The sequence below is a fragment of the Phyllobates terribilis genome, unplaced genomic scaffold (genome assembly GCF_046119375.1).
Source record: "Phyllobates terribilis strain yellow unplaced genomic scaffold, ASM4611937v1 Scaffold_1__5_contigs__length_1240528914, whole genome shotgun sequence".
In the NCBI taxonomy this organism is placed as follows: Eukaryota; Metazoa; Chordata; class Amphibia; order Anura; family Dendrobatidae; genus Phyllobates; species Phyllobates terribilis.
In genome coordinates, this window is record NW_027362761.1 from 1,079,280,730 (window position 1) to 1,079,296,978 (window position 16,249).

At 42.0% G+C, this 16,249-nt stretch overlaps 1 protein-coding gene across 2 annotated transcripts in view; it reads left to right on the forward strand.

Annotated features, from left to right (window-relative positions):
- CORIN (corin, serine peptidase) overlaps nucleotides 1-16,249 on the forward strand; it is a 506,461-nt gene that overhangs the window by 202,004 nt on the left and 288,208 nt on the right. For both annotated transcript variants that reach the window (XM_073645535.1, XM_073645536.1), the window contains exon 4: nucleotides 13,250-13,460. In XM_073645535.1, the coding sequence (XP_073501636.1) occupies nucleotides 13,250-13,460 (211 nt within the window). The remainder of the gene's footprint in view (nucleotides 1-13,249; nucleotides 13,461-16,249) is intronic.

Here is a 16,249-nt window from a genome sequence, read left to right on the forward strand (position 1 = left end):
ACCCCGGTCACAGCTGTTGACCCACACCGGGGAATGCAGGAACAGGCAGGTTAGACTGGCATGTAGACAGGTGGGTACTGGCAACCACGGCTGGTATGCAGACAGGTGGGCACAGGCAGGCACGGTTGACATGCAGAGAGGCGGGTACTGGCAGGTAGAAACGCAGGCAGGATAGGGACCTGTACAGACTGGGACACAGGAACTGAGCCGCAGGTGCGGTAGATGAGCAGAGCAAAACCCGCAGATGCGGTAGACAAGCTGAGCAGAGCAAAACCCGCAGATGCAGTAGACAAGCCGAGCAGAGCAAAACCCGCAGATGCGGTAGACAAGCTGAGCAGAGCAAAACCCGCAGATGCGGTAGACAAGCTGAGCAGAGCAAAACCCGCAGATGCGGTAGACAAGCTGAGCAGAGCAAAACCCGCAGATGCGGTAGATAAGCTGAGCAGAGCAAAACCTGAAGATGCGGTAGACAAGCTGAGCAGAGCAAAACCCACAGATGCGGTAGACAAGCTGAGCAGAGCAAAACCCGCAGGTGCGGTAGACAAGCTGAGCAGAGCAAAACCTGCAGATGCGGTAGACAAGCTGAGCAGAGCAAAACCCGCAGGTGCGGTAGACAAGCTGAGCAGAGCAAAACCTGCAGATGCGGTAGACAAGCAGAGCAGAGCAAAACCCGCAGATGCGGTAGATAAAGCAGAGCGGAGCAAAACCGCAGGTGCGGCAAACAAGTGAAGCAGAGCGGAACCGCTGGAGCGGTGAACAAGCAGAGCAGAAGGTGAAGGCAGACAGGACAGGGCTCTGTTCACATGGAACTGACTGGAAAATACAGGAAGATGGTTAAAACACAGGAGGTAGATACGGAGGCAGGGAAAGGGGACAAGCAGAACCAGATACACACAAGGTACTTACAATGAAGTAGCGAGTGGACACAAAACTCACAAACAGAAGTACAGAGACAACGAGTTGGAGTTATGTGCAAGTTCAGACACTGCAGGCAAAGGGAAGGTACGGACATAGAGAGAAACAAGTAACGGGCTAGGACACTGTTCAGACAAGAACTGAACCGGGAATAAGATACAGGAACGAGCCTGGGAACTCAGCCCCCAGGGTGGCGGAAACAGACTAGAAGTCAGAGATACAGGTAGCGGCCCTGAGTACTCGGCCCCCAGGGTGGCGGAAACAGAGTCAGGACAGGACCTGGCAACTAACAGTTGCACAGAACACAGACTGTAAGAAAGTGTTGCTCAGGCCCCTCCCACTGGGTGGAGGGGGTTTAAGTATCCAGTGACTCACAGCCATAGGCTGGGGATTTATTAGGACTGTGCACACAGTAGCTATAAGAAACAAGCAGAAAGCTGCGCCGACGCCCTAAGCAATCAGACAAGAGACATGGACAGAGCAGGTACTGGAGCAAAGAGTGCAGCATGGACTGACAGGTAAGATTGCGGTCTTGCATGGTGGGAGGTGGTGCACTATGCAAGCACGCCGCCAGGGATGTTACAGTATCCATGGATTCTCTGATGGTTAATGGAGCAGATCCGTATCTTTTCAGTCAGGGCTGTATACCCTTAGGCTAGAATCATGTAGAATCCAAATCTGTGTCTCTTTGGGTAAACCATCCTTCCAAGCTGATGGTCTTAGAAAGTCTGAACTTTGCTTCTCCTTGTAAAGTCTCTTTCAATCAGTTTCAAGTCTCTTTGCTACAGAAGCACATGTCCCTTAAATAGTTACAGTTGTCCTTCAAGTACACATTCACAGGTAAGGGGTTAGGGAGGGCATTACTCACATGGCTCAGCTCTCATTGTTTGAACTAATCTATTTACATAGTTGGTATAGTAGGGGGCTATTTAAATCAACATCATTGTTTCCAAACGAAGAGAAGTCAACATTCAGTTTTATACAAATAGTATGACATTCTTGACCAGCCACAGAAATACACATACAATTATAAGTCAACAGAAACACAAAGATAATAGTGTATTTCTCTTGACATAACAAATCTAAACATCTGGCTTATTAAGATTATAGGCTGTATCGTCACGTAACCTTCGCTATTAATGTCCTTGCTGGCCTTCCTGACCTTAGTAGATGTTCATGATAATGTCCAATGACCAATTTGACAGGCACAGACAATCTATAGAAGCAATGATTTAATGGTGATCTGGTAAAGTTAGACACACATTTACAAAAAAAGTACAAAGAGTCCTGTTTTTTCTTATATGCACACTGGTGGAGATTTACGAAGAAAAATATAAATAACTTTTAAGAGAAACTGCCCCTTAAATGCACAAATGTACAATTTGTTTTTGATGATTTTTATGGCAACGGTTTATTTTTTATTTTACTCACTTATATAGCGTCATTAATTCCACAGCGCTTTACAGACATTATGGGCACTGTCCCCAATGGGGCTCACAATCTAGATTTCCTATCAGTATGTCTTTGGAGTGTGGGAGGAAACCATTTTGAACCCAGGACCCCAGGCTGCAAGGCTGCAGCGCTAACCACTGAGCTTCCCATATGATAAAAGTCATGTTTAAAGGGGTTATCCAGGACTATTTTTTTTACTATGATCCTAAAACCCACTAGTCAGGTAGTTGCTACTTACCTGCCTGTTCTACCCAGCATCATCTCAGAGCAGTTGTTGACTACGCCTGTCGATGATTCAGCTGCTCCAGAACAATAGAGCAGCCCTTCCTCCAACAGGCTGCTCTGTCGATAGGGCACAACTGTCAATGTCATGCTGATTGACAACTGGCTCTCTTCTGTTAGGCAGTTGGGAGCCAGCAGTAAATCAACATGACATTTACAGTGACGCCCCGTCAACTTCTGCAGAGCGGAAGAGAAGCTGCTGCTCTGTGAATGTGACATCAACAGAAGCTGCTGAATCGCTGACAGGAGTGGTCTGTGACCGCCTCTGTCCCAGCAGAGATCGACGCCGGACACAACAGGCAGATAGATTGCAACTACCTGCCTGTTAGTTTTTAGGCCTGTAGTAGAAAAAAAAAGTCCTGGATAAACGCTTTAAATGGGTTGTCCACTACTAGCGCAAACCTTTATCATTCCCCACGCGTTTTTCCGATAAAATAAAAAAGCTTATACTCTTAAGAGCTTAAGAAGAGTTTTAAAGTAATGTGTAAAATTAGCTAACTCTATTTGATAAATGGAATATATACATGTATCATGCTTTATGCACAATTTTGATAAAAATATTGCAAATCTGAATTAATGGAACGACTCACTCCATCCATCCATCCATCTTATCACACTATTGATAAATCTCCCCCCATGTGTTGTTTATGTCTTTTGTACTGTGCTGCTTCATACATATGTAGAAAAGGGTCATGTCACGTAATGGAAAACATGAAGGTTATATGAAAGTTTACTTACTATATACTGTATCTGGGATGGAATGTCCGCACAACAGGACTTATTTCCTGTGAAGTCTACATTTGCAATACTCAAAAGAAAGTAAATTAGAAACATCATGAAAAAGGAAGAAAAAAATTATTTACACTTGTATTTTATGCCTTTCCTCAAAGGCTGAATCGTTGAGAGTGTAATGCAATGCTTGATTCATTCTCCAAGCCTTCAAACCTTCCAAACTCCAGTCCTTACGGCCCCCAACACATCATGTTTTCAGGATTTTCTTAATAATTCCATCACCTGTGCAATATTATCAAGGCATCAGAAATTGCTACAGGTTTCTGTGTACTACTAAGGAAATCCTGAAAAAAGATGTGTTGGAGGTGGAGGGGGAGGGGGACACTGCACTAACAGAACCACACCAAACACACTGGGTCAGAACATGGGTCAGTTAGTAATTTACCACATTACTACCCAAAATAGACTACAACCCCTCCTTCCCGTGAAGAAAAAGCATATTCACATGAACAATAGATTAATAACAATAACAGATGGTACATGTGGAATATATTGTCCAGTAAAACAACACGTTAGAATTAAAAACTCTTGACCATACACAGAGGAGAATTCATAAAGGCTTTTTTGCATTTTTTTGATATATATAAAAAAAGTTCTAAATATATCTTATGAAATTATTTCCACAAAAAATTGTGCCTTTTTGGTATTTTACTAATCTTTTGCCACTTTTGAAAAGTGGGTAGGAAAGTGTGCATTGTTATCTATGTAAATAACCTGTAAGCCAGATGTCTTAAAAAGTAGCAGTTCTTACTCCAGTAATAAGTGAATAAACAAAACAAATCCCCATTTCACGTTGCCAATATGCAGATCCTAACTTGCAAGGAACCTCCTCTATGCTTTACTATTGTCTGCAGACACTCATTATTGTAGCACTCTACAACCCTTTGGCAAACAAACTGCCTTCTGTTACAGCCGAATATTTAAAATTTTGACTCATCAATCCTAGGGCCTGCTGCCATTTTGTCTGTACCTCAAAGTCTTCGTTGAGTTGATTCACTTGGTCTTGTTTTAATGGTAAAGGTATGTCTTTTTTTGGCCATAATTCTTCCATCAGTACCACTTTTGTCCAGTCTTTGCCAAACTGTAGATGGGTGCAACTGGGTTCCTCCAGGGTCCTCTGGTTATTGCCATTTCTGAGTTGAAGTTGATGGCACTACTAGTCATCTTCTAATTTGGAAGGGAAGTAAGCATGATGTGTCTTTCATCTGCTGCACTACATTTACTTGTCCGACAATTGTGTCTTTGGTCCTAAACATTGTCCATTTCTTGGTGCCTCTACAAAAGAACTTGAACAGCACATCTTGAAATACCAGTCTGCTTTGATATCTTTGCCTTCGAGAGACCTTGCTGATGCAGTGTAACTACCTTGTGTTGCTGTGCTTCCTCTTGCTATGTTATATGACCTGTGACATGAAACTGTCTTCTACTTCCACACCTTTTTAGCACAGTATGGCTGTTCCTCACCCAGTTTTAAGCCTCCTACACAGATGTCTTTTTTCAGTTAATGTCTCAGCCTACTTATGAAAATAATAATCATTATGACCTGTTTGGTTACTCAAAAACGTGACTATAATCCTACATGACTTTGTGCAAGTGTTCCTAGAAGAATTAATGCTGTTTTGATGGCAAGGGGCGGTCACAATAAATATTGATTGGATTTAGATTTCTCTTTTGTTTAATTTACTTTGCATTTTGTTAATTCATAAAAATAAACTATTAAAACTTCTATTTCTTTTAAAGCATTCTTACTTCGTAGCATTTTTTTCACACCTGCTTAAAATGTTTTCACAGTACCATAGATACAACAGTATACTGCTTCAGGCTGCTGTCAGTTGACCTCATGCACTATCAGGCTAAGTGCCCACGATTCAGAAATGCTGCATATTTTTTCTGCTTCTCCCTGGCAGGAAAAATGCATGAGGATTTTACATGCGTTTTTCCCGCCAGGTAGAAGCGTTTGGCAAGCGTTTTTGCATGCATTTCCGCATGCGGGTTATCAAGCGCTTTTCCAAGCGATTTTAGCATCACTTGGAAAAGTGCTTGACAACTTGTTCACACTATATAAATCCATGCAACCGGCATATATAGTGTGACCAAGTTAGTTAAAAGAAAAGAATAAGAATGGTAAAAAATAAAAAATAAAGATTATACTTACCTTCCGATGTCCTCCCGGTGTTTTCTCCGCACTGCTCGCGGTGGTGTGAAGGACCTGCGATGACGTCATTCAGTCATGTGTCAGGTCACATGACTCAATGACGTCATGGCAGGTCCTTCACAACACCGCAACCCATAGAGCAGACCAGACGGAGCGGAGAAAACACCGGGAGGACATCAGAAGGTAAGTATAATCTTTATTTTTTATTTTAAATTCTTTTTTTACAGGTTCTATGGTACCTGGGTCTGGAGGAGAGTCTCATCTTCTCCAAACCCGGGTACCATCCGCAAATAGAAACGCATAATATCCGTGTGTACAAATGTACTGACACGGATATTATGCGTTTCAATGCAAGTCAATGGCGGCAATTACGCTGCGTGTCCGCAAAATTAATGGACATGCTGCTTATTTTTCCGCAATGATAATCCACAGCACATGCGGATTATCATTGGGGACCATGGGGCACGTATTACCAATCGTTTTTTAAGCATTTTCGCTGCGGAAATTCCGCGGCAAAAATGCTTGAAAAATGCATAGTGGGCATGCAGCCTCACTGTTCCAACCTTCCCACCCCTCAGTCAGATACTGGTGGTAAGAAATAGGGAAGAGGTTGAAAAAACAAAATAAGGACTCATTCAGTCATCCGTGCAAATCGGTCCGATTTCAAACCACATTGCATAGACTGGCCGTGAGTCTCTTGATCACAGCACGCCAGCTTCATGTATTTCTATAAGGCTGGTTCATGAGAGACGCAGCCAGTCCAAGCATTGCAGTCTGAGATTGGACCAATTTTCACTAGTGTCTGCATAAGCAGTAAAGTGTATTAAAGAGAGTATAGTACCCAGAATCTAGAGAAAGAGGAGAAAAGGGGGAGAAAGGGCAAATCCACAATAAAATCTGTTGGGGAAAACAGAGAATTCACACTGTAGCATCAGTGTATAGAAAGAAGACAAACTATCACAGGGCTAAAACTGTGTATCAAGAGCCTGAAAATCAATGAAGGAATGAAGAATGCCGACTGAAACTTAGAGCAACTTTGTAAGTGAAAGTAACAATTTACAGTATGTATGAAAATTATTCCTTCCTTGTCAAAGGTGTTCATACACAGCTCTGCAGTGAGAGGAACCTGCAGATGTGTCAGGTATAATCACACACAGCTCTGCAGTGAGAGGAACCTGCAGATGTGTCAGGTATAATCACACACAGCTCTGCAGTGAGAGGAACCTGCACATGTGTCAGGTATAATCACACACAGCTCTGCAGTGAGAGGAACATGCAGATGTGTCAGGTATAATCACACACAGCTCTGCAGTGAGAGGAACTTGCACATGTGTCAGGTATAATCACACACAGCTCTGCAGTGAGAGGAACCTGCAGATGTGTCAGGTATAATCACACACAGCTCTGCAGTGAGAGGAACCTGCAGATGTGTCAGGTATAATCACACACAGCTCTGCAGTGAGAGGAACCTGCAGATGTGTCAGGTATAATCACACACAGCTCTGCAGTGAGAGGAACCTGCAGATGTGTCAGGTATAATCACACACATCTCTGCAGTGAGAGGAAGCTGCAGATGTGTCAGGTATAATCACACACAGGTCTGCAGTGAGAGGAACCTGCAGATGTGTCAGGTATAATCACACACAGCTCTGCAGTGAGAGGAACCTGCAGATGTGTCAGGTATAATCACACACAGCTCTGCAGTGAGAGGAAGCTGCAGATGTGTCAGGTATAATCACACACAGCTCTGCAGTGAGAGGAACCTGCAGATGTGTCAGGTATAATCACACACAGGTCTGCAGTGAGAGGAACCTGCAGATGTGTCAGGTATAATCACACACAGCTCTGCAGTGAGAGGAACCAGCAGATGTGTCAGGTATAATCACACACAGGTCTGCAGTGAGAGGAAGCTGCAGATGTGTCAGGTATAATCACACACAGCTCTGCAGTGAGAGGAGCCTGTAGATGTGTCAGGTATAATCACACACAGCTCTGCAGTGAGAGGAACCTGCAGATGTGTCAGGTATAATCACACATAGCTCTGCAGTGAGATCAGGACAGCGGCCATCACACATCATACTGGTAACCATTACACATCACACTGGTAACCATTACATATCACACTGGTAACTCCCCTTCATGTAAAATAAGCTCTGGAGGCAGTTATCTTCCAGGCAGCATCCTCCCCATGGCCTGGAAGAGGTAATTTATATCAAGTGATAAAAGATGATTTCTTAACAGCAAGGCATCTGATATGAGACATACAGGAAAAACTTTTTTCAGCAGTCTATAACCTGTATCCCCATATTAATAGTTTAGATAGGTCAAATGTGGTGATCGATTCCCTTTAAGTTGCATTGATGCTGTATGAACGAGCGTTGATAAGAACAATCGTTTTACGATTATCTTACAGTGCAAACTGACCTCCGAGCACCTGATGACTAAGCACAGCGCTCGTTCCTCAGTTGTATTGATCTTTTCCATATTGCAAACAATCATTCTTGGCAGTGCATTGACCTGTGTAAACAGGACTCACACTGCTAAGAACCATGGCAGTCAGTGCGCACTAAGTGATCTAGTATAGATTTCTCAGTGTGCATCGTTTACTTTGGTCTGCCTGTGTAAAGAAGCATCTAAATGATCACTGATCAGCAGTCATATCGTGCCATGGGTCGGTCCATGTAAACAGACTTTTATGCCTTTGGTTGATCACCTACCTCATCCTTCACAAAAAGTAGATGCCCTTAAAAATAAGAGCATCATTATACTGCTCCATAAATAAAAATATCTCTCATTCTCTGCGACTGAATAAATAATTTCTCCTCACTGTGGTTCCTGCACAAAATAACCCACACACACTGACCGTCTCTGAAATATCCCACTCACACTGCCATTTTCAAAAATATCCCACCCACACTACCCCTCTCTATAATACCCCCCACTGCCCCTCTCCAAAATACTCCCCCACACTGCCCCTTTATAAAATAACCCCTCAAACACTGCCCTTCTCCAAAATATCCCCCTACTCTGCCCATCTCTATAATATCCCCCCACACTGATCCTCTTCAAAATATCCCCCCATTCTGCCTCTCTGTATAATATCCCTACACACTGCCCCACTCCAAAATATCCCCCCACACTGCGCCTCCATAAAATATCTCCTCCACATAATATTGCCCATACAACCCCCTTCCATAATGTCCCCCCATATACTGCCCCTTTCCATATCCCCCCAAACTGCCTCTTTCCAAGTCCCCCACCTCACGGCCCCTTGTTATTCTATGCCTAGAGGTTGCAGTAGTCGAGTCGAGAGATGATGAGGGCGTGCACTAGTGTTTTTGCAGATTCGTGGTTGAGGACTGTGCGGATCCTGGAGATATTTTTGAGTTGGAGTCGGCAGGAAGTGGAAAGGGCTTGCATATGTGGTTTAAAGGAGAGGTTAGAGTCCAGGGTTACCCCAAGGCAGCGGGCTTGCGGGACTGGGGAGAGTGGGCAGCCATTGATTTTGATGGATAGGTCAGCTGGGGGGATTGAGTGAGACGGTGGAAAGATGATGAATTCAGTTTTGTCCATGTTAAGTTTTAGAAATCTGTCAGAGAAGAAGGATGAAATAGCGGATAGACATTGTGGGATTTTGGTTAGTAGGGAGGAGATATGAGGTCCAGAGAGGTAGATCTGTGTGTCATCAGCATAGAGGTGATGCTGAAAGCCATGGGACTCTATGAGATGTCCCAGGCGAAGGTGTAGATGGAGAAGAGCAGGGGTCCTAGGACTGAACCTTGGGGGACACCGGCAGATAGGGGGCGAGATGAGGAGGTGGTGTGTGAGTGGGAGACACTGAATGTCCGATCAGTTAGGTATGAAGAGATCCAAGATAGGGCCAAGTCTTTGATGCCAAGAAATGAGAGAGTCTGCAGTCTGTTGATGTATTTCTGTACTGATAATGGTTCTGGTGACATTTCTGTACTGATAGTGATTCTGGTGATGTGTTTCTGCACTTCTGGTTGTTCTGGTGATATATTCATTTACTGCTTGTGGTTCTGGTGATGGATTCTTGTGCTGTTATTGTTTCTGATCCTGTACACATGTAACAATGCATAAATTGTAAGATTACATGATACATGGCTATGTTAATAAGGTGTTGTGCTGTCTGACAAGTGAAGGGTTGCTACGTTTTTATTTATGTTAGGAGCATTAAAGGGGCTGTCTAAGTTTGTGAAGAAAGTCAACAGTCACTCTATGCACCCACAGACTTCTGAATCCTTACAGCGGATGCATTACATCCTGTCACCTTAAGTATGTGATTTGCATACATGCAGTCACGAGCGAACTAGACATGCGTTGCCTCAGTCAATAAAAGTGAATTGCGCGAGGCTGGACAAGTCTAGTTGGAATGTGTCGGAAAGTATGCAAATCGCATACTTGTACTCACATGATCGTCCACTCTTGCCACCAGTACCAATGGATCCTAACAGTGTGTGGTGTGTGTGTTGTGAGCTTTCAGAGATCTGCAGTCACCTAGAGTGACTGCAGACTTTCATCACGAACCTGGACTAGCCCTTTTAAGTATAACATTAGGCACTGTAGTATGCCCAATCCTAACAGCGTGTAATATACTCACTGTCAGGGCTCAGCCCTGCTTGCTGGTTCCAGCAGTCATCACATGACCAATCATATGCGATTTTCATACTTACAGTCACATGACAGCTAGTTTCTCTTTCTGATTTTCTCATTGAAGCAGAGGCTGTAGTCTTTCACTGAACATTGAGAGAATTAGGAAAAGCAGCTCGTCAGCATATAAATTGCCACATGACAACTACTCAAATGGATTGAGCGGAGGGAAACGCCAAACAGAATTCTTGCCCCGGGTGCCAGAAAACCTAGATACACCTCTGCGACATTTATATATGGTTTGGTAAACAGACCACCACCCAAGCCCCAGACTCTGCATTCTTAATTATTTCCCAATGTTCTCTTTTTTATTCCTGGAAAGAGAAAATGATTGCATGAACTTGAAGGACCCCTTCTCCAATTAGAATAAAACCTTTAATGCTGTGGCCAGTAAATTAATTACAGAAGGTACTGGTAGGAGTATATTTAGAATTGAAGTGTAAGCACAGTTCTGTACGTGGCTGCTTCTGTTTAGAATAACATAGTAGTCAGATGACTATTCACGGTTATCATATCTAATTTTATTAGACATTACAAGATATGCTCCAAATTAAATGTGACAAGACATGTTGGGTAGACATGTGACATCTTTTTTAGCACACTGCAAACAACAAAAAAACCGACTAATCAACAACAATCTTCATACAATGTACCACTTAGTATCTACAATAACTTTTTTCATTTTATAAGTTAACCTGTAGAAATGACTGTCTTATGGCTCACATTAAATACACGTAGAGATCAAGGGTGTCCTGATTCACCTTGTTTTATAGATTCCAGCAAACCCTGGAACAATTTTCAATATAATTGAATTTATTAAATAAGAAATCATTTTAATTTTCATAATCTATTTTAAATATGTATTTTCATGCATACATCATCATTTGCAGTAAATATATACTATATGTGGCCATTTATACTCGGTTATGCACTTGTCTTCTAATTGTTCCAATGAAGAGAAAATTAGCAATAAGATGAGTTTGGCCAATTCAATGGCCAATGAGATCTATGTAAGTTTAGGACCACCAGAGTTTTCTAGATTTTCTTTTGTGCCGAGATTCCTACAGTTGACTCAGATCAACTATGGGATCTTAAGACCAGAGCTACCCAGGGCTATACGACAATATCTGTTGTGCAGCCAAAAGCATTTGTGCGACTTGTCTCCTGTCTAAGAGCGGGAATTAATCTGTAAAAAGCAGCCTGATCACAAAGATGTCGCACTTGAGTCACAAGGCATCTAATGTGGCTTGCATCGAAGTCTGGAGAATAAAGTCACAATCTGTGATTAAGGATTCAACATTATTGAAGTTTTTGTTGAAGTTGCGTAGTGGACTCAGAAGATTTCGAAGTAACCCCTTTGAGAATCATTAAATGTGATTTTTGTGATTGACATGTTATATAATAGTTTTCTTTATTAGGTATATAGTGTACTCATTTTAATTCCTCCAATTTCCTAACAGTTTGTATGGTTAAAATAACTTGTCCTGTGGCAAGTGATACAGTTCAAGTTGTTATTTTTTTCCACTATATTATCATTTCTATTTTTTTAACTATTTTGTTATACTATGTTACCTTTGTTTGTACATCATATGCAGATAAACTTCAGATAAAGTGATTTCCATCCTGGATGTCTGCAACAATTATGGGTGTCTGACCACTTGGTTGTCTATTTTTTTTGCTTTGGCCATGGATCTTTTGTTACTCCACTTCAACACTTCAACATATTGTTCTACTGACATGCAACAGCTGGGAAAATGTTTGCTTTTGATTTGTTTTTCCCCATCTTCTCATAACCCTTCCCTTAATCACAGAGTGTCTGAACATTTGGTTGTCTATGTTTTTTTTTTGCATTGACCATGGATGTATTGTATTACACCTTTTCCACACCAAAGAGTGCATACTGCTTTTTGCTAGAATAGGAAAGTGTGGAGACCAGTAGAATATTTGTCTGTTTCTATGAATGAGCCTGTGGGTGCATAGGCTTCCTCTATTCAAATACTCTGTTCAAACAAATACAGCATTTTTGTCAATCACACAGAACACAATTGCCCTCATTAACTGGCAGAAGAGCAGGATCGTAAACTCACATTCCTCAGTCAGCCATGGAAGAGGATGAAGCAGAATTAAAAATACCCTGTTGTGCTCAATCAGCAAAGAGAATATTTTTTTTCTCGTGTCACAGCCCTGGCTGACTGAGGTATGGGAGTTTACAATACTGCTTTTCGATCAGTTGCGACATGGGTCTGGCGCAGTGCTTCTTCAGAATGCAACCAATCTTTACTCATGACTAGGATGGGTTGAAGTTTGAAATATGTGACGATTGCCATTTTATCATATTCTTAGAGAACCCCTTTAAAGCCAGAAACTGGATGATCACGTGTTTTAGTAAAAAAAATTTGTTTACTAGGACTTATTCACATTGGCACTAACTTGATGGGTTTGTCCACCTATTCATTTGATGAACAAAATTAAATTAGTTTTCCCCTTTCAGCATTTTATACGCCATTGGCATGCTTGTTTTGAGAATAATAGAATAAGTCAGTACTCACTCTCCCAAGGTCCTGCACAGTGTCCCTGTCGCTGATTGTTTACATACTTAACTGTGATGTCATGTCAACAGCACTGCAGCCAGTCACTGTGCTACTTTAGATGGCACGAGCCTCTGAGCCCAGTGATTGGCTGCAGCACTGTTGACAGGGTGTCACCGATGAGCCTGAAAACAGTCACCAGATCTGCAGCAGAGACACAGCACTGGACACAGAGATAGTGAGAACTGGATGTTTCTATTACTCTCAACACAAGCACTCCTTGCCTGTAGAATGATGTATGGGGAGTATCATTTTATTATTAAATTATTAAAGGGATAAAATGACATCTATAACCAAATACAGGACAGACTTGCAGTTGTCTACAGTGTAATTTGGACTATGTGGTGGCAATCCATTACGCTTGGTTAATATAATATTTGGCTTTGTATTTCAGATACATGTGTAAACGTCACTCACAGCCAGTGTCAACTCCTGCCATACAACCACACTATTCCGAAGTCTGTGTATTCTTTTGTCAAGAGCATAGACATGGACATGTTCCTTAAATTCTTCAGCTATCTCAGTCGCCTCAGCTGCTATCCACACATCATGTTGTTCGGATGTAGTTTGGCTCTTCCTGAATGCCTCAATAATGGCAATGACAGGTATTTGGAAACCTAATTTATCAGTTATTATGATTGCTCTTTATGGAGTACATGGTATGTAACGTAAATAAAACCATTTCTGTACTAAGATCATAAACTTCTAATGGCCTCATTGTGAAAACTATTTGTAATATGGCACTTAATAACTCCAAGAGTTATTGGAATTAATTAACAGTTAATTGGCTATTATAAAACTCAAAGTATGGTCATAATAAAACCTCAACAAATGTGTGTTATTTATATCTGGCTAATCATATACTTTTTGTTAGGCCTTACAGTTTTTTTGTAATACTCTAACTTTTTTTGAGTCATAAATAATAAATCTATTGAAGAATCGAATTTATATAATATATATGCAAATTGCCTCTTCAGAGAGGAAGAGAACTAGAACGCTAGTGCCACCTATAGGAAGTAGCAATCCTAACAGTCAATATCGACCCTTTAACAAGCCTTGTGACATGACTTAGGATAAAAGCCAAAACCAGAAACTCAATTTGCAGATGCTGTGTTTCGGGGTACTGCCCCTCATAAGTGCAAAGTGTGAGTTCTGGTTTGGCAGGGTGAGAGGCGTCAGACCGATATCCAAGGGGTAACGTTTCTCCTTGCGGAGAGTGACCTGTTAAGCACGTCATTTTAAGCCACAATGCTCCTCTGGGAAATATGCAGATTGTCTCTTCAGAGAGGAAGAGAATTAGAACTCTAGTGCCACCTATAGGAAGTCGCAATCCTAAAAGTCAATATCGACCCTTTAACGAGCCTTGTCACATGACATAGGATAAAAGCCAGAACCAGAAACTCAATTTGCAGACACTGTGTTTAGGGGTACTGCCCCTCGTCAGTGCAAAGTGTGAGTTCTGGTTTGGCTGGGTGAGAGTCATCAGACCGGTATCCAAGATCCACAAAATCGGATGCCAAAGTATAGCATCCGATTTTTGCAGATACATTGCAATTCTGTAACATGGAAAACTGTAAATGCTGCTGTAAATGATTAATTAATGTTACTGTAAAAAAATGGATTGTATATGGACAGGACACGGATGACTAGTGAGGAAAAAATCATCCCACTTTTCTGGATAAAAATCTGAGTGATTTTTTATATTGTTGTATGACCCTAGCCTAACTCTAATACAAATACAATACTGGTATTTCCTAACCCTGGCCTATACACCTTGCTATCTCTAACTCTACTAACCCTAATCCTGATAAGCCTAACACTAATCAGTACACATTTCCTAACCCTCACTCTTTTAACTATACTAAGTCTAACTCTACAAGCCTAACACTAATCAGTACATATTTCCTAACCCTAATCATAATAACGTTATCTCTACTACTCTAAGCCTAACACTTGAGATAAACAAATATTCTGACATTCAGCTTTGCAGGTACTCCAATTGCCCTGAGAAGATGTGAATAACACTCTGAGGTCCCTTAGGACTGTGTTCAACCCCTTTCAAGCTCTTTAACCTCTTCACGACATTTGACCTAAGTTTACATCATAATCGGGAAGATGCTCCTGCAAAATTACGTAAATTTACTCAGAATCACTGGGATACGTTAAAGCGTTTCATAGTTATTAGCACATAAAGTGACACTGGTCAGAATTGTAAATCCAGGTCAGGAAGGTGAAAACCGGCTTGTAGGTGAAGGGGTTAAAGCAAACACAGACTTGGGATTGTCAAGTTGACCTCAACATAATATAACAATGGGTAAAACATACGGTAGCCAATGGTAATTAACCGTCTGTTTAATGATATGGAAAGCTGAGCTCCTAGCATTAATCCATAAAGATAACAAAGAAATATGGAGACACTTGATAATGTGAGAGGGATATGACCTGATGTAAAAAGGTATAGTATTTAAGTTTAATTTCTGGTTGAGTAACTAGGGAACAAGAAAGCTCAGTAGGGTTTTATCCGATGACCAGTGACAGTAGTAAAAATTGTATGCTCACCTGGTACAGTTGTGTGATACACAATGTACAAAACGCAGAAAATGCCAGGTGCTGCAGCTGTTAAGAAACCAGCCTATAAAAAGGTATACCAGGTATAAAAAGGGAAGATGGGTGTTCTGCGCTCCTGCTGAGGATCAAAACAAAAATTCAAAACCACAACATTGAGCAGCACTGCAGCCTTGCAGTGCTGGGGTCCTGGGTTCAATTCCCACCAAGGACAACATCTGCAAGGAGTTTGCATGTTCTCCCCGTGTTTGTGTGGGTTTCCTCAGGGTTCTCTGGTTTCCTCCCACACTCCTAAGACATACTGATAGGGAATCTAGATTGGGGACAGCGATGATAATGTATGTAAAGTGCTGCATAATATGTTAGTGCTATATAAGTGAGTAAAATAAATAAATTCTGCTGCCGTTGTACAATACTCAACATTGTCTAATGTTTTATGACTTAGGGTACCGTCTCACATAACGACGCACCAGCGATCCCGACAACGATGTGACCTGGCCGGTATCGCTGGTGAGTCGCTAAGTGATCGCTGGTGAGCTGTCAAACAGGCAGGGGAGCAGCGACATCGTGGAAAGAATCTTTCCACGATGTCTTGCTCCTGGTTACCAGCCTGCTGCTGAAGCAGGATCAGGCTGGTAACCATGATAAACAGCGGGTTACTAGTTGCGCGTGTGCCCCTAGTAACCCGCTGTTTATCATGGTTACGAGCCTGCTACGGTGAGCGGGAGGTTACCGCTAACCGTAGCAGAGTGGTAACCATGATAAACAGCGGGTTACTAAGTGCGCGTGTGCCCCTAGTAACCTGCTGTTTATCATGGTTACCAGCCTG